This window comes from Balaenoptera borealis (genome assembly GCF_965194805.1).
Source record: "Balaenoptera borealis genome assembly, chromosome: 16".
In the NCBI taxonomy this organism is placed as follows: Eukaryota; Metazoa; Chordata; class Mammalia; order Artiodactyla; family Balaenopteridae; genus Balaenoptera; species Balaenoptera borealis.
Window position 1 is genome coordinate 53,243,267 of NC_138872.1, and position 18,981 is coordinate 53,262,247.

Genomic DNA, 18,981 nt, shown 5'->3' on the forward strand with positions numbered 1-18,981 from the left:
TGGAACAACTTCCAACTTACGTTGTTCAGGGGTGGAAAGGAGGTGTATGTCTACATTTATACATGGTGGGGGTTGGGGGGGGAGACACAGAGAGAGATGTTATGCCATACTACTCTTCATGTTTAGAAGAGATATCTACATACACACACACACACACACACACACACACACACCCTTTCTACACCTCTATATATACAGACCATCTCTGGCAGGATAGATAAGAAATAGTTGCCTTTGGTGAGAGAATTTGGGAGAATCAAGGGTCAAAAATTAAGGGAGACTACCTTTTCAGTTCTTATCCTTAGTGCTATTTTTAAAAAATTTGGCTGTTAGTTGTTAAACCATGTGCATAATTACTTCTAAAAACAAAACGTTTAACAAAGTCTTTGACCCAGTAACCTCACTTTTCAGAATTTATCCCATGATGCGTGTGGATATGCCTACACAAGGATATATTCACTGCAGCACTGTTTGTACTAATGAAAAGTCAGAAACAATCCAAATGTTCATCATCAGAGGAGTACATAAATTATGGTGCATCACAAAATGCAATACCTTGCTATCAGTAGAAAAAAAGGAAAAATCTGCACACACACTGGCATGGAAAGGCATCCAGGGTATATAGTTATGTCAAACAGCAAGGTGCTTATGTACTGGGTTGGCCAAAAGGTTTGTTCAGTTTTTTCCTTTTTTTCCCCATAAGATGGCTCTAGTAGTGCTTAATTGTCTTTAACTTCATTTGAAACAATTTTGTTAGATTGTATTGTAAAAGCTGTCATGTCAGCGTGCATTTAAAAAAAAACATTAAAATTGGTGAATTTTTGTGTAGCCATTTTAATATTGAGGATGAAAGAAAAAAGCAAAATTTTTGGCATATTATGCTTTATTATTTCAAGAAAGGTAAAAGCGCAACTGAAACGCAAAAAAAGATTTGTGCAGTGTATGGAGAAGGTGCTGTGACTTGATAGAACGTGTCAAACGTGGTTTGCAAAGTTTCATGCTGGAGATTTCTTACTGGATGATGCTCCAGAGTTGGGTAGACCAGTTGAAGTTGATAGCGATCAAACTGAGACTGAGAACAATCAACGTTATATACCACACGGGAGATAGCTGACACACTCAAAATATCCAAATCAAGTGCTGCAAATCATTTGTACCAGCTTGGTTATGTTAATCGCTTTGATGTTTGGGTTCCACATAAGTTAAGCAAAAAAACCCTTCTTGACCATATTTCTGCATGTGATTCTCTACTGAGACATAACAAAAACGTTTCGTTTTTAGAACAAATTGTGGCGGGCAATGAAAAGTGGATACTGTACAATAATATGGAACGGAAGAGATCATGGGGCAAGCGAAATGAACCACCACCAACCACACCAAAAACTGGTCTTCATCCAAAGAAGGTGATGTTGTGTGTGTGTATCTCCCTTGGGATTGGAAGGGAGTCCTCTATTATGAGCTCCTTCTGGAAAACGAAACAATTAATTCCAACAAGTGCTGCTCCCAATTAGACCAACTGAAAGCAGCACTCGACAAAAAGTGTCCAGAATTAGTCAACAGAAAACGCATAATCTTCCATCGAGATACCACAAGACCACATGTTTCTTTGATGACCAGGCAAAAACTATTACAGCTTGGCCGGGAAGTTCTGATTCATCTGCTGTATTCACCAGACACTGCACCTTTGGATTTCCATTTATTTCGGTCTTTACAAAATTCTCTTAATGGAAAAAATTTCAATTCCCTGGAAGACCGTAAAAGGCACCTGGAACAGTTCTTTGCTCAAAAAAAAGTTTTTGAAGATGGAATTATGAAGTTGCCTGAAAAATGGCAGAAGGTAGTGGAACAAAACGGTGAATACGTTGTTCAATAAAGTTCTTGGTGAAAATGAAAAATGTGCCTTTTATTTTTACTTTAAAACCGAAGGAACTTTTTGGCCAACCCAATAGTTTGGTTCCATTTCATACTAAAAAAGAATCTGTGTTAATATATCTGTATAGATAGAAGTGGTTATCTGTAAAGAGAGAGGGGCTGCTCTCTTTTACTATTTAAATTATTTTATAGGAAATCTGCATTTCCTTTGTAACAATAATTTTTAAAACAAAATTACCTTTTTAAAAAAGTTTCTTTTCCCAAGTGCATTTAAAAATCTTATTCTGCTTAAAATGAACTTGTCTCTTACTCCTACTATTTGTCCACCACTATTAGTTCTTTTGTCCCAACCAAAGGCCATGACAACCTTTCAAAAATGCCAGTTCCCACTCCTCCTTCGCCATCAGCCTCTTCAGGGTACCTACAGGGGACAGAGATGGCTGCCCCCAAAGCACTACTGCGGCTCACTTTCCACACGGTGAGCACTAGCTAAGCGTCGTTTGAAAGAAAGATCACCCTGTACAAAGGAATGAAAAAGTTGGGCAGAGGAACATGGAGTGAAGAAGACATTATCAGCAAAGCCCAGACTATAGGAAACTCCCAGAACAAAAAAATAAACAAGCAAAACAACTAGATTCTCCTACAAATACGTTATAAGACTCCTAGAGATTAATAAATTCTTAAGAGCCGTATCAAGTGAATAAAATATAGGTTATTCAGAGCTGGGGGAAAAAAGTCTGTAATAACAAATCATGACATATGCAACCACTGGAAATCTGAATATTTAGTGGACATTGATGACATGAGGAAATCATTTATTTACTTGTGAGAGTGGCACTGTGCTCAGGTATGCCAAGTCTAACTTCTAGGAATATATATATATTCTATCAATGGCTCTCCAAGTGTGGTCGAGGGACTCAGTCCCTTTCAGGGGTCAAAACTATTTTCATATAATACTTAAGACATTATTTGCCTTTTTTGCTCTCATTCCCTTACAAGAACACAGAGGAGTTTTCCAGAGGCTCTGTGACATGTGATATCACTATACTTAACGGCTAATGGAATGTGTGCTTGTGTTTTAAAATTCTGTTTTAGTATCTAATGTGGCTAATATGGACAGATATATCCACGTTTTAAAGAAGTCTCCTTGGGACCCTCAATAATTTTTAAGATTACTCAGGAGTCCTATGTCTACTTTTGCCATGTGACTTAAATTCTCCAAAACAGTTTTTTGTAACTGGGCAGTGTGGACAAGAGTGATGAGTGAATTAGGAAGGAACAAACATCAATCTATCCATGAACCTTAAGCCCACAGAAATCTTTTCTCAACCCAACTCCGAAAGGCACATTCACACACAGACCCCTCTTCAAATGCCAGGGACAACTAAAAATTAAGTTCATATTCCCCCTTAATAACACTTCAAAAGAGATAAATGCAATTTTAACATTTGGAATTACTTCACCTTTACTTAAGTGAAAAAAAAATTCCTCTTCTTATCTAAGCCAGTCACAGGGTTCACAGCTGTCACCTAATGCTCGCATCAACCTTGTGGGGAAACTGTGCTCTACTGTGATCTCTCCCTTTCCCTTATTTGGGAATAATCAAATCCAAAGAACAGGCCAAACTGTTTTACTGTTCTGGAATCTGCTGTACCAAATACTGCCTGAAACAGGTGCACTGGTGGCTGTAGCTGAGAAGCCTTTTCTCAGTGCATCTCGGTGTTTGGCGCTCCAGTGGGATCAGCCCGCGCTCTTTCCCTTGTCAGCTCTCGCTTTCCCAGTGGTCTCCTATCTACCCTGGCATCTGCCTTCCCTGTTCTCCACATTCAGTTCCTACACGACACACCAGTTGCAAGGCCTTTCCCTGGAGCAGAGCTCTCAACCCCGCACAGGCGTCACACCATCTGGAGTCAGTAGCTTTGCACTTCTAACAAGCTCCCAGGTGATGCTGATGCTGCTGGTTTGGGGACCCCACTTTGAAAACCCTTGCTCTGAGTTTCCTCTGGGACCCGAGGCCCCATGCTGCCCCCTGGCTCTGCCATGTTATCTCTTCCCTGTTAACCACAGCAGGTAGCTGACCAGCTTGGAACCCAGCTTCTTTGTTGGTAAAACGGAGACTGTGACAAAAGACACTTCACCAGTTGGTTGTAAAAAGGGAAGGGCATGAAGAGTTAACGACTTGCTCGGCTGCGTGAAGTGAAGGTAAAGAGCCTTTACCGGATTCACTGATGCAACAAAAAGCTGATTCCCAGCAGAAGCTGCCTCTTTCAACCATGTGGTTCTATTTCCACACATTCTCCTCAGAGGCTGAAAACTGGTTATCAGTCCAAACTCATTCCCTAAGTTTCAACTGTCTGACATGCAAGCTAGCCTACCGCTGGTTTCTTCAACAATTCCCACTTTAAAGGCATGGGGCAGAGATCTGTATCCTGGAAAGAAGGGCACTAAATACCAAATCTGTCTCTTCCATGTGGGAGGGGCAGGAGGAAAGCCTAAAGGAGGACAGGAATGTGCCCCTGGTTAGTAGGAAGAATTCAAAGCACCGAAGCTCACTTACCTTGCTCATGCCTCCGGCTTGCGCTGTGTTCAGTCCTGCATGACTGGCCATTTGCGGTGAAACTTGAGTTAACGTCTCAGCCAGCACGCTGCTCGCGGCCCCCTGCATGGCCGGAGTAGCGTATGGCATTCCAGCTCCCCTTCCTCTGCCAGCAGCCCCAAGAGATCCATTCATGACTTGCGCCTGCCCTTGCTGGGCCGGGTTCATTAAACTATGGCCAGAGTTACTATTGAGGAGGCCTGGGTGGGTCTGGTTAAAATTAGCATTCATGCAGATCCCAGGTCCCGTCTGTGACGTGGCAGGGCTGCTGGTCACCAGCCCCACTTGCTTTTGTGCTTGCGGATTCAGTGCTTGGGAAGCAGGGGGAGTGGGCCCAGAGGTGCTGGCTGCCTGTTTGGGCAGGCTGGGGGCTGAAGAATCTCCCTGGTTCAGAGGGCTCTTGCCCATGGCACCCAGACTGGCCATGTTCGCACTGTTCGGCTGCCCCTGGGCCTGGCCTCCGAGGCCTTGTTGCACGGGGCTGCTGGCGCTCACATTTCCTATTCCTGGGTTGATACTAGAGCTGCTGCCTCCTCGCAGAAGCTCTGACAGTTGTTTATGTTTGGAAGCAGCATCTGGAACAAGGTTCCCACTGTTTAAAAGGCCTAATTCTCCTCCATTGGGGATCAGCTCATCAGGAAGATCATTTTCCAAGTCAAACAATGATCCAAAATCTAGAAATTAAACAGAAACGGAAATGAGAAACTAAGCAACCATAATAGCTCTCCAACTGTCATATGTTACTATGATCTTAACCTAAAGGGGCGTTTAACGTGGAACACTAGCACGTCTTAACGGTAACGTCAAAATGATCTGAAAGTTCATTTGGGAAAATAAAACAGGAAGAATATTTTTCAAATTCTGAAGAAGGGAAAGTTAAACAGAGATAAGAGGAAGGCTATGTAAAATGATAGATTTTATCACATATTCTAAAACAATAATTAAATAGTGTAGTATACGGCAAATGCAGATATACAAATTAAAGGAAAACAATGGAAATTTAAGTAGTTCACTGAATTAGGATGTTAAAATGCTTTACAAGAACTTATGTGTGTAAAATAGTAATTGGGCATCAGGTTAGACGAATAGTAATTTGAGGAAATTAAAGCCTAGCCTTAAGTGATTACATATTTGAAAGGTAAATTATCAAAAAACCCCAACCTTAACAGAAAATGAGATTTCTCAAAGTGCTGAAGCTACAGGAAATGAAAATAAAGACATACATAGAAACTAAAAATAATTGAAAGTAAAAGAAAATAGGAGCTTAAAAAATACTTGAATTATACAGAAAGGGTTAAGATTTACAGAAAGATTCTAAGCACACTGAATCCCAAGAATAAATGCACAATGGACATAAGCAGGTAAGTATCACAAAGGAAGATAAAACAGTAAACAAAATAGACCATCCTTCCTAGTAATCAAGCATGAAAATTAAAGCAACTCCTTTTTTCCAGTCTCTCTCAAAGTAACACTTCTCTAATGTGGCCTATATATGTCATCTCTAGTTCCTCACTGACCAAGCACTGTCCAACCCACAACAACCTGGCTATACATGCAAGTACAAAGGACAAGATATGTACAAATACATTCATCATAGAATTACCTGTAACATCAAAACAAATGCAAACAATACCCAGAGGTAGTTTAACCTAGTGGTTATTACAACTCTAGACCCATACTGCCACCATTTGAATGCCAGCTCTGCTTCTTGCTCCCCACTTACCAGCTGTGGGACCTTGGTTAAGTTAGAGTTTCTGTGCCTCAGTTTCCCTATCTAGAAACTGGGAGTGATAATGGCTACTACACCTCATAGGGTTGTTGTGAGGAGTAAATGAATTAACAAATGTAAAGCACTTAAACAGTGCCTGTGGATGCTAAGTGTTCAGAAAGTATTAGCTATTATTATTACTGTTATCCAATAACAAAGGTTTGATAAATTGCTGTATAATACTATAAAACACTATACATCTATTAAAATAATTATGAAGACTGTACAAATACAGGAAAATGTATGTTATGTAAAAACATGCAAATGGAAATTGTACGCAAAATAGCACACAGAGTAAGATTAGAACTAAAGTACGTGCATGTGGGCAGTAGCTGGAAAGTAATATGCCAAAAATAAGAGTCGTAATGGTAAAATGGTGGGGTGATGTGTCCATGTGGCTTTCTAAAGAATTTTTAAAAGCCTCTCCCCCCTCCCACCACCCACTTTTAGAAAACTGAACATCTTTTTCTCCATGGCGCAAACCCTTCTGACTGCTTCCCCCAACAACCTCCTCGGCTGGCTGGCCGGGATGTTCCTTTTAGGAAGGGCAACACCTTCTCAGGCAAGGAGCAAGAACCGCCACAATCACCTTCCCCCTTCCAGGTGACACAATCCCAGCTAAGGGAACTGAAGGCAAGTCAGCCAAGACAGTTCTGGAAAAGGTTTTCCTTCCTAATGGTAAGGGATGCTCAGAAAAAGATCTCTCTTTTCCTCACTGGATTTCATCATGGGACTGTGGCAACCCTCTTCAACCAGGAGAGGAGACGCTGTTCACACACTAAGGATGGCTGCAGAAAAAAATACAAGCACCTGGGTTCATGAAGCCACCTCTAGGCTAAATTATCCAACTCTGGAAGCCTCCCCATCTTCAGACTTCTCGTAATGAGAGAAAATACATTTCCTATCATTTAAGCCATTCTAGCTGGAGTTTAAGGTAACTTGCAGCTGAAGGCATCTTATCTCCATCATGTCTATGAAGTTCAAACTCCTTCACACGGCACATCAGTAGGTGGCCCCTGCCCACTTTCCAGCCCTTCTTTCCCAGGCACCTCCTGATGCACCTCCTACCTTCCAGCCACAATACCGTGAGCCAGCACATGTATTAGCAATCTTTTTTCTGGGTGCGCTCTCTCTCAGTCTAGAAAACCCCACGTCCAGCCCTCCCTCAGATTAAACAGTGACTATGAAGACTTTCTGTAGGCTGCCCCTGCAGAACTGACCAGTTCCTTTTCAGCCTCCTGAGTTCTCTGTACATACATGCCTCATAAACCACCTCGAACACATACCCATTTCTTCCTGCCTGACTGTAAGGGACTAGATACTCCTTGCAAGTGCATATACACATACTCTGTTTTGTAGAACCTGTGAGAGTAGCTGCAGACACCATGAGCCCTTCCTCCCAAGTACTTTACTGTGTGCCTCCTGAGAACACCCTTTACACAGCGCAATACATTTATAAAATTCAGGAAATTTAACATTGATACAACACTTAATATACTGATTGCCCTTACTCAGATCTGGCCAGTTGTTTCCCAAAATGCCCTTTATCACACTTATTTTTCCTGATCCAAAATCTGATTCTGGATCCCAGCGTACTTAGTTGTCATGTCTTTGTCTTCTCCTTTATTCTAGAAAGGTTCCTCACACTTTGTCTTTCATAACTCTGAGATTTCTGAGGAGGGTAGGTCAGCTGTTTTGTAGAATGCCCCTCAATTTGGGGTTGCTTCCTCACGATTACAGGACACTTAACTATGAAGAGACAACAGGACTCGACTCCTGGATACAGCAAACACCTCTGAGAGAACCACTGACCAGGGCGTGCTGCTGGCGACAGCCCAGCTCCTGTGTTTCCAGGTGGCTTTGTGGGTTCCATTCCACAGCTTTTATGCTATTGTATTGTCCTGAACCTGGAGATTCACTAAGATCTCCAGACACAAAGACCACATGAAATAAAGTAAGAACAAATGAAAACAACACTCCAACATAACTAACATTTCTGTTTGTTGCCTTCCAGGTTCTGTCCACATGTATACACATTTTTACTCAATAATCTCATAAAAAAAAAAAAGAAATCAGTGACTTCCCTGGTGGCGCAGTGGTTAAGAATCCGCCTGCCAATGCAGAGGACACGCGTTCGAGCCCTGGTCTGGGAATATCCCACATGCCGTGGAGCAACTGAGCCTGTGCGTCACAACTACTGAGCCTGCGCTCTAGAGCCCGCGTGCCACAACTACTGAAGCCCCTGTGCCTAGAGTCTGTGCTCTGCAACAAGAAAAGCCACCGCAACGAGAAGCCCGTATGCCACAACGAAGAGTAGCCCCCGTTCACTGCAACTAGAGAAAAGCCCATGCGCAGCAACAAAGACCCAACGCAGCCAAAAATAAATTAAAAAAAAAAAAGAAGTCAATGTATGTGTGTGCTTAATGTATTGCTTCTTAATCTATGAACGTGAAAATGAAACTCATTTAAACTAGAAAATGGAAGTCGTTATGATAGAGATCATGTTTCCTCCCTATCTGCCGGGGAGGAAATTAGGTGTCAAGCACTATAAACCAGAAGAAGAGACTGGGCTACTAATATTGTACACGTAAAGCTTGGAACAACCCGCTGACGCTCCCCTGACTGACTCTTCCAAGAGTCCCAAAGCACTTTTCCTAGGAGAGGGCAGACAGGCCAGGACAAGAGCAGGTAAATGCAGAAGAACATGGTCTCTAGTCCAGTGTAGGAACTGGAATCGGAAACGGAAATGCAAAAACAACACTCACCAGTGGAACATAGGAGTTCAAATCCTGTCTGAATCAATTAGCCCTGTGTCTTTGGGCAAACTGCTTAATCTCTGTGCCTTAATTCCCTCAACTGTAAAACAGGGACAATGGTACCCCAGGGCTACACGATGAAAGCAGGAAAGGAGTGCTCTGTGCCACAGATACTGGTTATTTTATTCTATCCTGCACAAAAACTTTCTTACCTTTAAAAATTCACCCAGCGTGCTGCCATTCTCCAATTGACTGATTTTCTTTAATGGTTTAGTCTTGTTCTAGTCCAAATGCACATGCACTTTTTACGTTTGTAGCAGGCATTATATCTGCTTGTGCTCACTTTTGGTTTTGGTTTTTATTGGTCTGCCACAATTTGTCCACCTTAACCACTTTTTCTCATCCTGTTTCAGTCCAAGCACATCTCACAGCTGTTTGGGCTCAGAAAGGGTTGACAAATTCTGCTATGTCCTCACCTGTGCAGTCCAACTCGTATGAACCTGTCTACAACCACATATATGACGTATGGCTCTTTTAACAAAGGGGTTGTGTAGGGCTTGAGGAAGGCACATCCATACCCACACCATCACCCTTTTTCTCACCATTACTTTCTCCTGTTCTCTAGTTCAAAACAAAACATTGATAAAAGAGAGCGAAGCAGGAAAGCCAGGCTGTTGCAACATAACACAGCTGTGCTTTCTACACACCAAGTGTCCCAACACACAGGTTGGGTAATACCAATCTGAATCATCGGAAGTTCCTAAAATTCAAGATTGAGCGCCACCACTTCCAATCCCAGGTAAATTCCTCTCTCTCCACCAAGTCACCGGGGGACGGACCCAGGAGAGAGCAAAGCTGAGGCTGAACGAGATTCGAGGACACCCCACTTTCCAGGGGTTCACCCTTAGCAGAAGACGAGCTCCGTCACACAGCGAACAGCAGACAGCCTGTCACACTGCCACCGCTGGGAACAGGAATTCTCTCTTCGGGGGCTTCCTGGCTGCACCCAGGAACTCGAGATAGAACATACACATTTGGGGGAGTCACCCTCCAGTCACCAGCTCCCTGAGGAACCACAAATGACTCTTCTTGGTTTGAAGGCACTTAGGGGGGGCGGGGCTGAACCTCTTCCCTCCCCTGGTCTCTGCCAGGTCTCACAGAGACCTGCCCGAGAGCCCCTTTCAATTAAGCTGACCTGAGAAAAGAAGCTACGAGCTCCCCAGTCTCTATCACACTCAGGCAAGGATGGGGTGCCCACAGCAGCAGCTTAGGAAGGAGAAAGTCAACCAAACTTGGCCCGCCTCAGGAACGGAAGGTCTTCATCACACGCAACCACGAGGGGCCTTTCCCTCCTAGACCACACACAGAGACCTTGGTCCAGGGGACGGTCACACCAAACACTGACACACATGCTGCAAGACCCATTCTTATGCATCACGATCAGAAGTCAGCATTTCACCTTAAACAAGGAATGAACTACTATCAGGTAGGCTGAAAAAAGCTTTTCATTTTACAAAATCAAATACCAGGCAAGTGACTGACTCAACCTGTCCAGTCAATAACATCCGAAAACAGTTTTGTTTGAAAGACTTTTTTCAAATGCAACAGCTAAACAAACCATCTAGAAAACACATCTTCCCTCAGGTTTTCTAAATTCTTCTCTTTCTGTCATAATACCTTATTTTCTCCTTTGAATTGCATTTGGAGCCCCAAATTCTCTGTATTGGCAGAACTGATTTTTCTCTCAAAACGTGTACAAACCAGGGCTTCTCTGGTGGCGCAGTGGTTGAGAATCTGCCTGCTAATGCAGGGGACACGGGTTCGAGCCCTGGTCTGGGAAGATCCCACATGCCACGGAGCAACTGGGCCCGTGAGCCACAACTACTGAGCCTGCGCATCTGGAGCTTGTACTCCGCAACAAGAGAGGCTGCGATAGTGAGAGGCCCGCGCACCGCGATGAAGAGTGGCCCCCGCTTGCCGCAACTAGAGAAAGCCCTTGCACAGAAACGAAGACCCAACACAGCCAAAAATAAATAAATAAATAATAAAAATAAAGGAATTCCTTTAAAAAAAAAAAGTCTTTAAAAAAAAAAAAAAAGTGTACAAACCAGTTTATCACACCTCGTATCGGCCAGAAGTATGAACTTTTCCACACTCTACAGACATAATGAATGAATCTTAAAATCATATGATCAACTTCTTGTTACAACTCATGAGGCTGTAAGTACCTCGAAAGCAGGGATCCTGTCTACCCAGCGCCTGCCATACAATGCTTAGCATATAGAAGGCCCTCAACAAACATCTGCATGCTGAATGAGAGAATGAATTACAGAGTGCCAGTTACAGATGATACACAATATCAATTTTAACAAGTTACTTGTCTAGCCAAAGATATCAAGTAGTAATCTTAGCATCTATTACTACTTTCCTAAAATAGAAACAAAGAACAAAATTCAACAATGAATTTTCTTGAAATGTTACATTGTTCTACTCATCGTTCTCTTTACACCTCTTTCCTGCTGCCTATCTTCCAGAAAACCAGCCACGTCTATTTCACTCTCTGGCTACACCTCAGCATCAATGACCCTCTATCCTATGGTAGATGCAAGGATTAAATGGCATGACGGAGAACGAGAGATGGTAGTGTTAGAAATAAACTACGTAAGAGTTTAGATGCTGTTTTGTGTTCATGTTTCTCTACTTCTGAGCATGAAACTCCCCTCCCACAGATATCCTCTCTTCTCCACTCATCCCTATTTCTATCTGCAGTCTTTATTCCCTGTGAAAAAGGTCTGCTTTCTTTAGAGTTTTTTCAGAATTTCTCTACATTTTCTTTGGCATTACTTGCACTATAACCATGACTACTTAAATGCTTCTCTTAAATCTTTCAAAAGCTGAGCACTTTTACTTATCAACCCTGGAAAACTTTATAAGAAGAATTTTTAATTCCTGAGTCAAAACTGGATACAAAAAAACTTGACCCAAAAAGGGTAATGCATCCTGAAACAGCTCACATCTAAAGATGAGGAATCCATAGAATGGTAGACATTTTCACAGGGTTATAAGTCTTAGATGACCTGGAGACCATTCTAGGTCTCTTCAGTGCATTTATTAATATATACTAATTAGATACTGACAACACAGGAAGCACAGTCTGGGGTAGTGAGAAAAGTACCCTGCCAGAGCTTAATTCAGGTCCATCTCTATCACTCACTCCTCCCTCCTATGTGTGCTTCCTCAGATCTAAACTGGAAATGAAAACAGTACCTGCCCCTAGGATCACTGATGAAGGAATTAAATCACACAATGTGTATACAGCACTTAGCCTGTCATGCAGTAAGGGCTCAATAAGTATTAGTCATTATTATCACTATCACTGTCCCATCTTCCAAAGTTGCTATGAGGACTGAACGATACACACACATCAAGGACTGGCACCCTATGCCTGGTACAGGGTTCGTGCCAACAATCATCTTTTCTGTAAGGTAAAGCCCTAATAATCTGACGATTCTACTACAATTAAAGCTTACTTTGCTTTGAAAATTCTTGGAGATTATGCAAATAAATAATGGAACAACTCTCCAACAATGGAGAATTAAATTTTTTTTAAAGGAAAAGGCACTGTTTTATTGGCATTTATGCCATTACAAATAAACTTTATCTAGGCATTTAATCAAGTTCCTAAAAGACATCTATTATTTTTTTTACAACAATTATTAGGAAATAATTAAAAGCAAATTCTTTCTAAAACCTTCTGTGATTAAGGCTTCTTTTATGCAGATACATAAATTAGTATAGAATGGGGTTTTATTTTATTCTAAACAGTGATTTTACATTGAACAAAAAAATATGTCCTTCCTCAAGATCACTATCTGCTTAAGAGTCAAAGTGGGGTTGGCTGGGCAACCCACCTCCTCCCAGGCCTTCCTCAGTGGGAGCAAGTCCCGGCTCTCAGGCCTTCGTTCTGTGCACAGCGGACTAGGCTCACTTGAAACTTGAATAAAAGGATTATAAGACAGCCCTGAGTGGAAGTTCTCTGTCACACTGGATCCTAAATCAGGAGAGTCCTGGAATTGCAGCCAGCCTCCTATCCTCATGTGACTCACTTAGAGGTTCCCGGGAGATGCCATTCTCAGAGAGCTAGGACAATTCAAAGTTTCCTGAGTGTGGTTTGTGTGCTGCCTCCCTCAGCCCTGAAGGGAGGAGAAAAGCCTCCCTGGGACAAAAGTGGGAAAGAAGGTACTGTCACAGCAGCAACCACCACTAAACCAACCATAAACCACCCAGCAGCCCCGAAACACAACCAGGTGGTTTGGAGTAGAAAGGGGCTCACTGTTCTCCACCATCACGGCTGAGAAGGGCACTGGGACCCAGGAGGCACTGCCTAGCCACCCTGCAACCCAACTAAAAGTCCTAGAGGAGGAGGAATGTGGGGGCTGAGCTAGGATTCAACCTCTGCACCCTAACCCCAGGTGCTGGGCCACCTCAGACTACCTGGCCACAGTGTAAGTACAGGCAAGCAGACAGCCAGAGACCAGGTCCCCTGGCCCTGGGAGCTGTAGCTGGCAGGCAGCAACACCAAGTCAGGAAGAAGGGGAAAGACCTTCTTCTGGACACAGAGGTGTCAGTGTACAACATATGGAAGTGTGTGGGCTATCAGAGAACCCACAACAGAAAATGAATGCATGAAGTCCAGATAGTACACCAACATCCAGACAATGAAATATTATTCAGCACTAAAAAGAAATGAGTATCAGGCCATGAAAAGACATGGAGGAATCTGAAATACACGTTACTAAGTGAAAGAAGGCAATCTGAAAAGACTAAATACTACATGATTTCAATTATATGACATTCTGGAAAAGGCAAAACTATGGAGATAGTAAAAATAATCAACAATTGCCAGGAGTCTGCTTTTTTTTGGGGGGGAGGCAGGGAGCTGGGGGAGAAATAGGAGGAATACAGGGGATTTTTAGGGCAGTGAAAATACACTGTGTGATATTACAATGATGGATAAATGCCATTGTACATTTGTCCAAACACAGAGAATGTACCAAACCAAGAGTGAACCCTAAGGTAAACTATGCACTCGGGATAATTACGATGCATCAATGTAGGTTTATCAACCGTATCAAATGTACCACTCTGGTGGGGGATGCTGATAATGGGGAGGCTGTGCATGTGTGGGGGCAAGGAGTATAGATGGGAAATCTCTGTACCTTCCCTTCAGTTTTGCTGTGAACCTGAAAGTGCTCTAAGAAAATTAAGTCTTAAAGGAAAAAAAAAAAAGTATGCCATTAGATTACAGATAAATCACAAGCAACTGAGAGGTACAAAATGATAGAGAATCACAAGCGGAAGAATAACTTGAGTATTTATCAACTATATTAATAACTAACATACAAAATATCCAGTGATGTCTATGCTGGGTTTAAGTGTGCTGCTTTTGAAGCTTTAAGGATCCACCAACACACAAGCTCTTGGAGGACAGTCTGATGATATGATCAAAATTACAAATGCATATTCCTTTTAATCATTAATTCCATTTTTAGGAATCTGTTCTATAGATATACACATAACTGTGCAGAGCTATTCATTAAAGCACTGTTTGTGAGGGGTCAAGATTGGAAACAGATTAAATCAATCATGGCACATCTCACATAACAAAACTAGCAACTACAGAAAGAGATAATAAGAAAGCTCTCCATGTGCTGCTGTGTACAGGTATGTAACCACGTGGACAGTATGCTGCCTCCAGTAAGAAGAAGGCAGGAAGGGGGCAAGGGAGCTAAGAATAGGCTGTCTGCTTGAAGAGATAAACCATGGAGGAGAGCACAGGGAAGGAGGGGGGCTCTCACTCTACAGCTTTGTGTCCTCTGATTTTTGAACCATGTGAGTGAACTTCCTGTTTAAGTAATTAAAGAAATTGATTTTTAAAAGGCAGCCCCTGGGGTGTCCAGGCCCAGGTGATTAGCTTCAGCCCAGGTGATAATACCTGGAATGCTTCCAGATGCTCCTGGCTCCAGCTGGAGTGTTTACGTTTGAGGATGAAATCTGAAATGGGTTCAATACTAGTTTAAAATATTTTTAATATTCAAATGAGCTTAAAAGGCAGGAAAATAAAAAGCACTTTAAAGAAGGATTTTTCAAAAATACTATTTTTTTCCTAAAGAAATGTGACAATCTACATATCATATTTTGTACCCAACGCAGTAGTAAGGTACATGTTGCTCGCGTCAGGAAAGCTGACATTATTTCAATGTACTTGGAGAAACATTAGTTGGCTGTCAGGTCTTGTAGCTTCCAGCACATCAATGAAGAAACCTCTAATAAAAGGATTCTGTTACCCACTACTGGGCATATACCCTGAGAAAACCATAATTCAAAAAGAGACATGTACCACAATGTTCACTGCAGCACTATTTACAATAGCTAGGACATGGAACCCACCTAAATGTCCATCAACAGATGAATGGATAAAGAAGATGTGGCACATATATACAATGGAATATTATTCAGCCATAAAAAGAAATGAAATTGAGTTATTTGTAGTGAGGTGGATGGACCTAGAGTCTGTCATACAGAGTGAAGTAAGTCAGAGAGAGAAAAACAAATACCATATGCTAACACATATATATGGAATCTAAAACAAAAATGGTTCTGATGAACCTAGGGGCAGGACAGGAATAAAGATGCAGATGTAGAGAATGGACTTGAGGACACGGGGAGGGGGGAGGGTAAGCTGGGACGAAGTGAGAGAGTAGCACTGACATATATACACTACCAAATGTAAACAGCTAGCTAGTGGGAAGCAACTGCATAGCACAGGGAGATCAGCTCGGTGCTCTGCGACCACCTAGAGGTGCGGGATAGCGAGGATGGGAGGGAGGTGCAAGAGGGAGGGGATATGGTGATATATGTATACATATAGCTGATTCACTTTGTTATACAGCAGAAACTAACACAACATTGTAAAGCAATTATACTCCAATAAAGATGTTTCAAAAAAAAAAAGATTCTGTTAAAAATCAGAGCTTGTGACAAAGGAAGTGATGACTGGACACCACACTAACACACAATCATATTCTCCCATCTTTGGACGACACCTCTAAGTTAATTTACACTTTGTTCAAATCATTCTTGCTAAAGGTCTAAAGGTTTTGCAACAGGAATTACCCAAAACTCCAGTTCTCACCATTTAACAGATTCCTCTAACCACAAATACTAAAGATGTTTTACTGTGGATCTGATTTACTTTTAAACTAGTTTTTCTTTCTTTTTTTTTAATTTTTAAATTTATTATTTATTTATTTAATTTATTTTTGGCTGCATCGGGTCTTCGTTGCTGCACTCGGGTCTTCTCTAGTTGCGGCGAGCGGGGGACACTCTTCATTGCAGTGCGTGGGCCCCTCACTGCAGTGGCCTCTCTTGTTGCGGAGCACGGGCTCCAGGCGCGTGGGCCTCAGCAGTTGTGGTGCGCAGGCTCAGTAGTTGTGGCACGTGCACTCAGCAGTTGTGGCACACAGGCCCAGCTGCTCCACGGCATGTGGGATCCTCCCGGACCAGGGCTCGAACCCATGTCCCCTGCATTGGCAGGCAGACTCTCGACCACTGTGCCTTCAGGGAAGCCCAGTTTTTTGTTTTAAAAATAATATATTTATGTTTTGTTTTTTTTTTTATTTATGTTTTTTTAAAAAGCATTTGGAAGACTATAAAGTGAAAGTGGAGAGCCCCCAGCCCCCCACTCCCAAGGAAAACAATTTTCAGGGATTTCCTTCTGAAAATACCCAATGGACACATTAGTATATATCTTTTTACCTCTAAAAAGGATCTAATTATCATTTCTGTTCTCCATCCTGACTTTTTATTTAATGATTCTCAAACTTATCTTCCATCTTAAATACCCATCACTCTCCCTCCCCAGATTTACAATGGCAAAGGACTCAGCTACTCCTCTTCTGAAGGACTTCTGGGTCACCTTTAGTGTTCTGCAATATCTAGATTAATTACCTAAATTAATAAAAAGGTCTGGAATTAATATGAATATTCTTAGAAGTCCTACCAAGCAACAGATTGATTTTTACCTTATCTATTGTACTTGGCGTACAAGTAGGTTGTTAAGCTACAGACATTTGTATGTCAACTAATAAGGTGGTTAATAAAAACCACAGGTTTAAAGAATCTTTTCCAGAAGCTGGGAAACCATAAACAGAACTTTGGTGTGAACCATGGTTGCATGATGTGCAACATGATGACAGTAACAAAACCTCTAATACTCTTCAAGATGAAATTACTTTTTAGAACTTCAATTCTTCCTATTTAAAAAGTGTAGGAAAAACACAAAAATCATTCTGTGTTATTTAAGTACAGCACCAAAACATTTTACCATTTAAAAAAAAAAAAAAAGGATTTTTAGAATGAAGCCTGCTCTTCAAATATTAATACTTCTTATAGCTCTGAGATATTTATCAGTCTGAAATGCACCTATAGTGGAACAACATATATAACATGTCACTTTGGGAAGAAGGAGTAAAGAGAGACGGCATGTGCTTACATACACAGCATATGTCTAGCATGATATACAAGAAACACTAGTTGCCTGTGGGGAGGGGAACTGGTTGACTACGTAAACAGGAAAGGAAGGCTTTTCACTAAAGTCTTTTGTACTTTTTGGAACCCTATGAACTCATCACCCAGTCAAAAGAATTAAAAAAAAAAAAACTTTTTAAAGAAGAATCACCTGTTGGTACAAAAATTTCCTAATACCTTAAATAAGAACACTACAGCTGACCCTTGAACAAGGGTTTGAACTGCACAGGTCCACTTATACACAGATTTTTTTTTTTCAATAGTAAATACCATAGTACTACATGATATGTGGTTGGTTGAATCTGAGGATGTGGAATTGTGGATACAGAGGAACCGCATAGGGAGGTCCCACAAATATGGAGAAATCGGTATACAGAGGGCAAGTTATATGTGGATTTTTGACTGCAGGGAAGGTTGGCACCCCTATCCCCCACACTGTTCAAGGGTCAACTGTAGTTCTGATTCTTAAGCTCCTTTTTGTGGGGTCTTTTTCCTCCCACAAACAGGGTTTGGGGAGAGAGAAGGCAGTTGTCAACTCTCCCTGCAGGTGTGAACTTATATGGAAAAATATACCTTGGAAAAAGATGATATAGCCTCTGGAGAACAAATCACAGTCACTTCCTCCAATTACCCTGGATGTGATGGGCTTCTAAAATTTTGTATTGTTTTTTAAGCTCTAAAAGGATGGTCTGGACTCCCTGGTCAGACACTGCAGGCTCTCCATGACTTACCCAGCCTGACTCCCCCTGCTAGTTTGTTCTGCAATGAGCTCCAGTGCCCTTCCTCTAAGAAGTTTCCCTGACCACCCAGCCTGAAGCATCTGGTTCCTTCCCATCACAACACTGATTTCAGTTCGCAAATAGACAGGCATTGGTGGGACTGCTGGACTGCCTGCCCACACCACTGCACTCTGAGTTCCAAGAACACGGGGCCCCCACTGATATCACCACAGCCTAGGAGTGTCCCACACATAATAAGCACATATAAAGAATTTGAATTATATAAGCGTTTTAATATTTGTTGAATAAAAGAATGGATAAATAGTGGTAGAGTTGAGACTAGAGCTCAGGCCCACCCGACTTCTCAGCACAGAACAACACCAGCAGTGTCCACATCTAAGAGGCAAGACCACGCTGCCTCTAAATGGTAGACTGTTGAATGTAAAACAAAAACAAAACTGACTTTTTGCAAAAAGTTTACGCGCTCAAAAGTGTGTACCTCCAGACCTCCACACTTGCTGTTTATGCTGTTCCCTATGCCTGGAATAGCACCTCACCCCGACTCCTGTTCATCCTCAGGTCTCAGTCACCTCCCCCAGAAGGCCTTCTAAGACCCTTAAGAAAAGACTCTGTCCTATGCCCCAATCATGGACCTCCTCTCCAAGGTACTCGGTCACAGCT

The 18,981-nt window shown here is 42.1% G+C and overlaps 1 protein-coding gene across 8 annotated transcripts in view; it reads right to left on the minus strand.

Moving 5' to 3' along the window:
* Window positions 1-18,981, minus strand: part of CREBBP (CREB binding lysine acetyltransferase) — a 129,410-nt gene that overhangs the window by 100,198 nt on the left and 10,231 nt on the right. For 7 of the 8 annotated variants that reach the window (XM_082362042.1, XM_082362041.1, XM_082362043.1 and 4 more), the window contains exon 2: window positions 4,430-5,142. In XM_082362042.1, the coding sequence (XP_082218168.1) occupies window positions 4,430-5,142 (713 nt within the window). Of the gene's footprint in view, window positions 1-4,429; window positions 5,143-18,981 lie in introns of those variants that run through there. The other variant, XM_082362045.1, reaches the window with a different exon arrangement.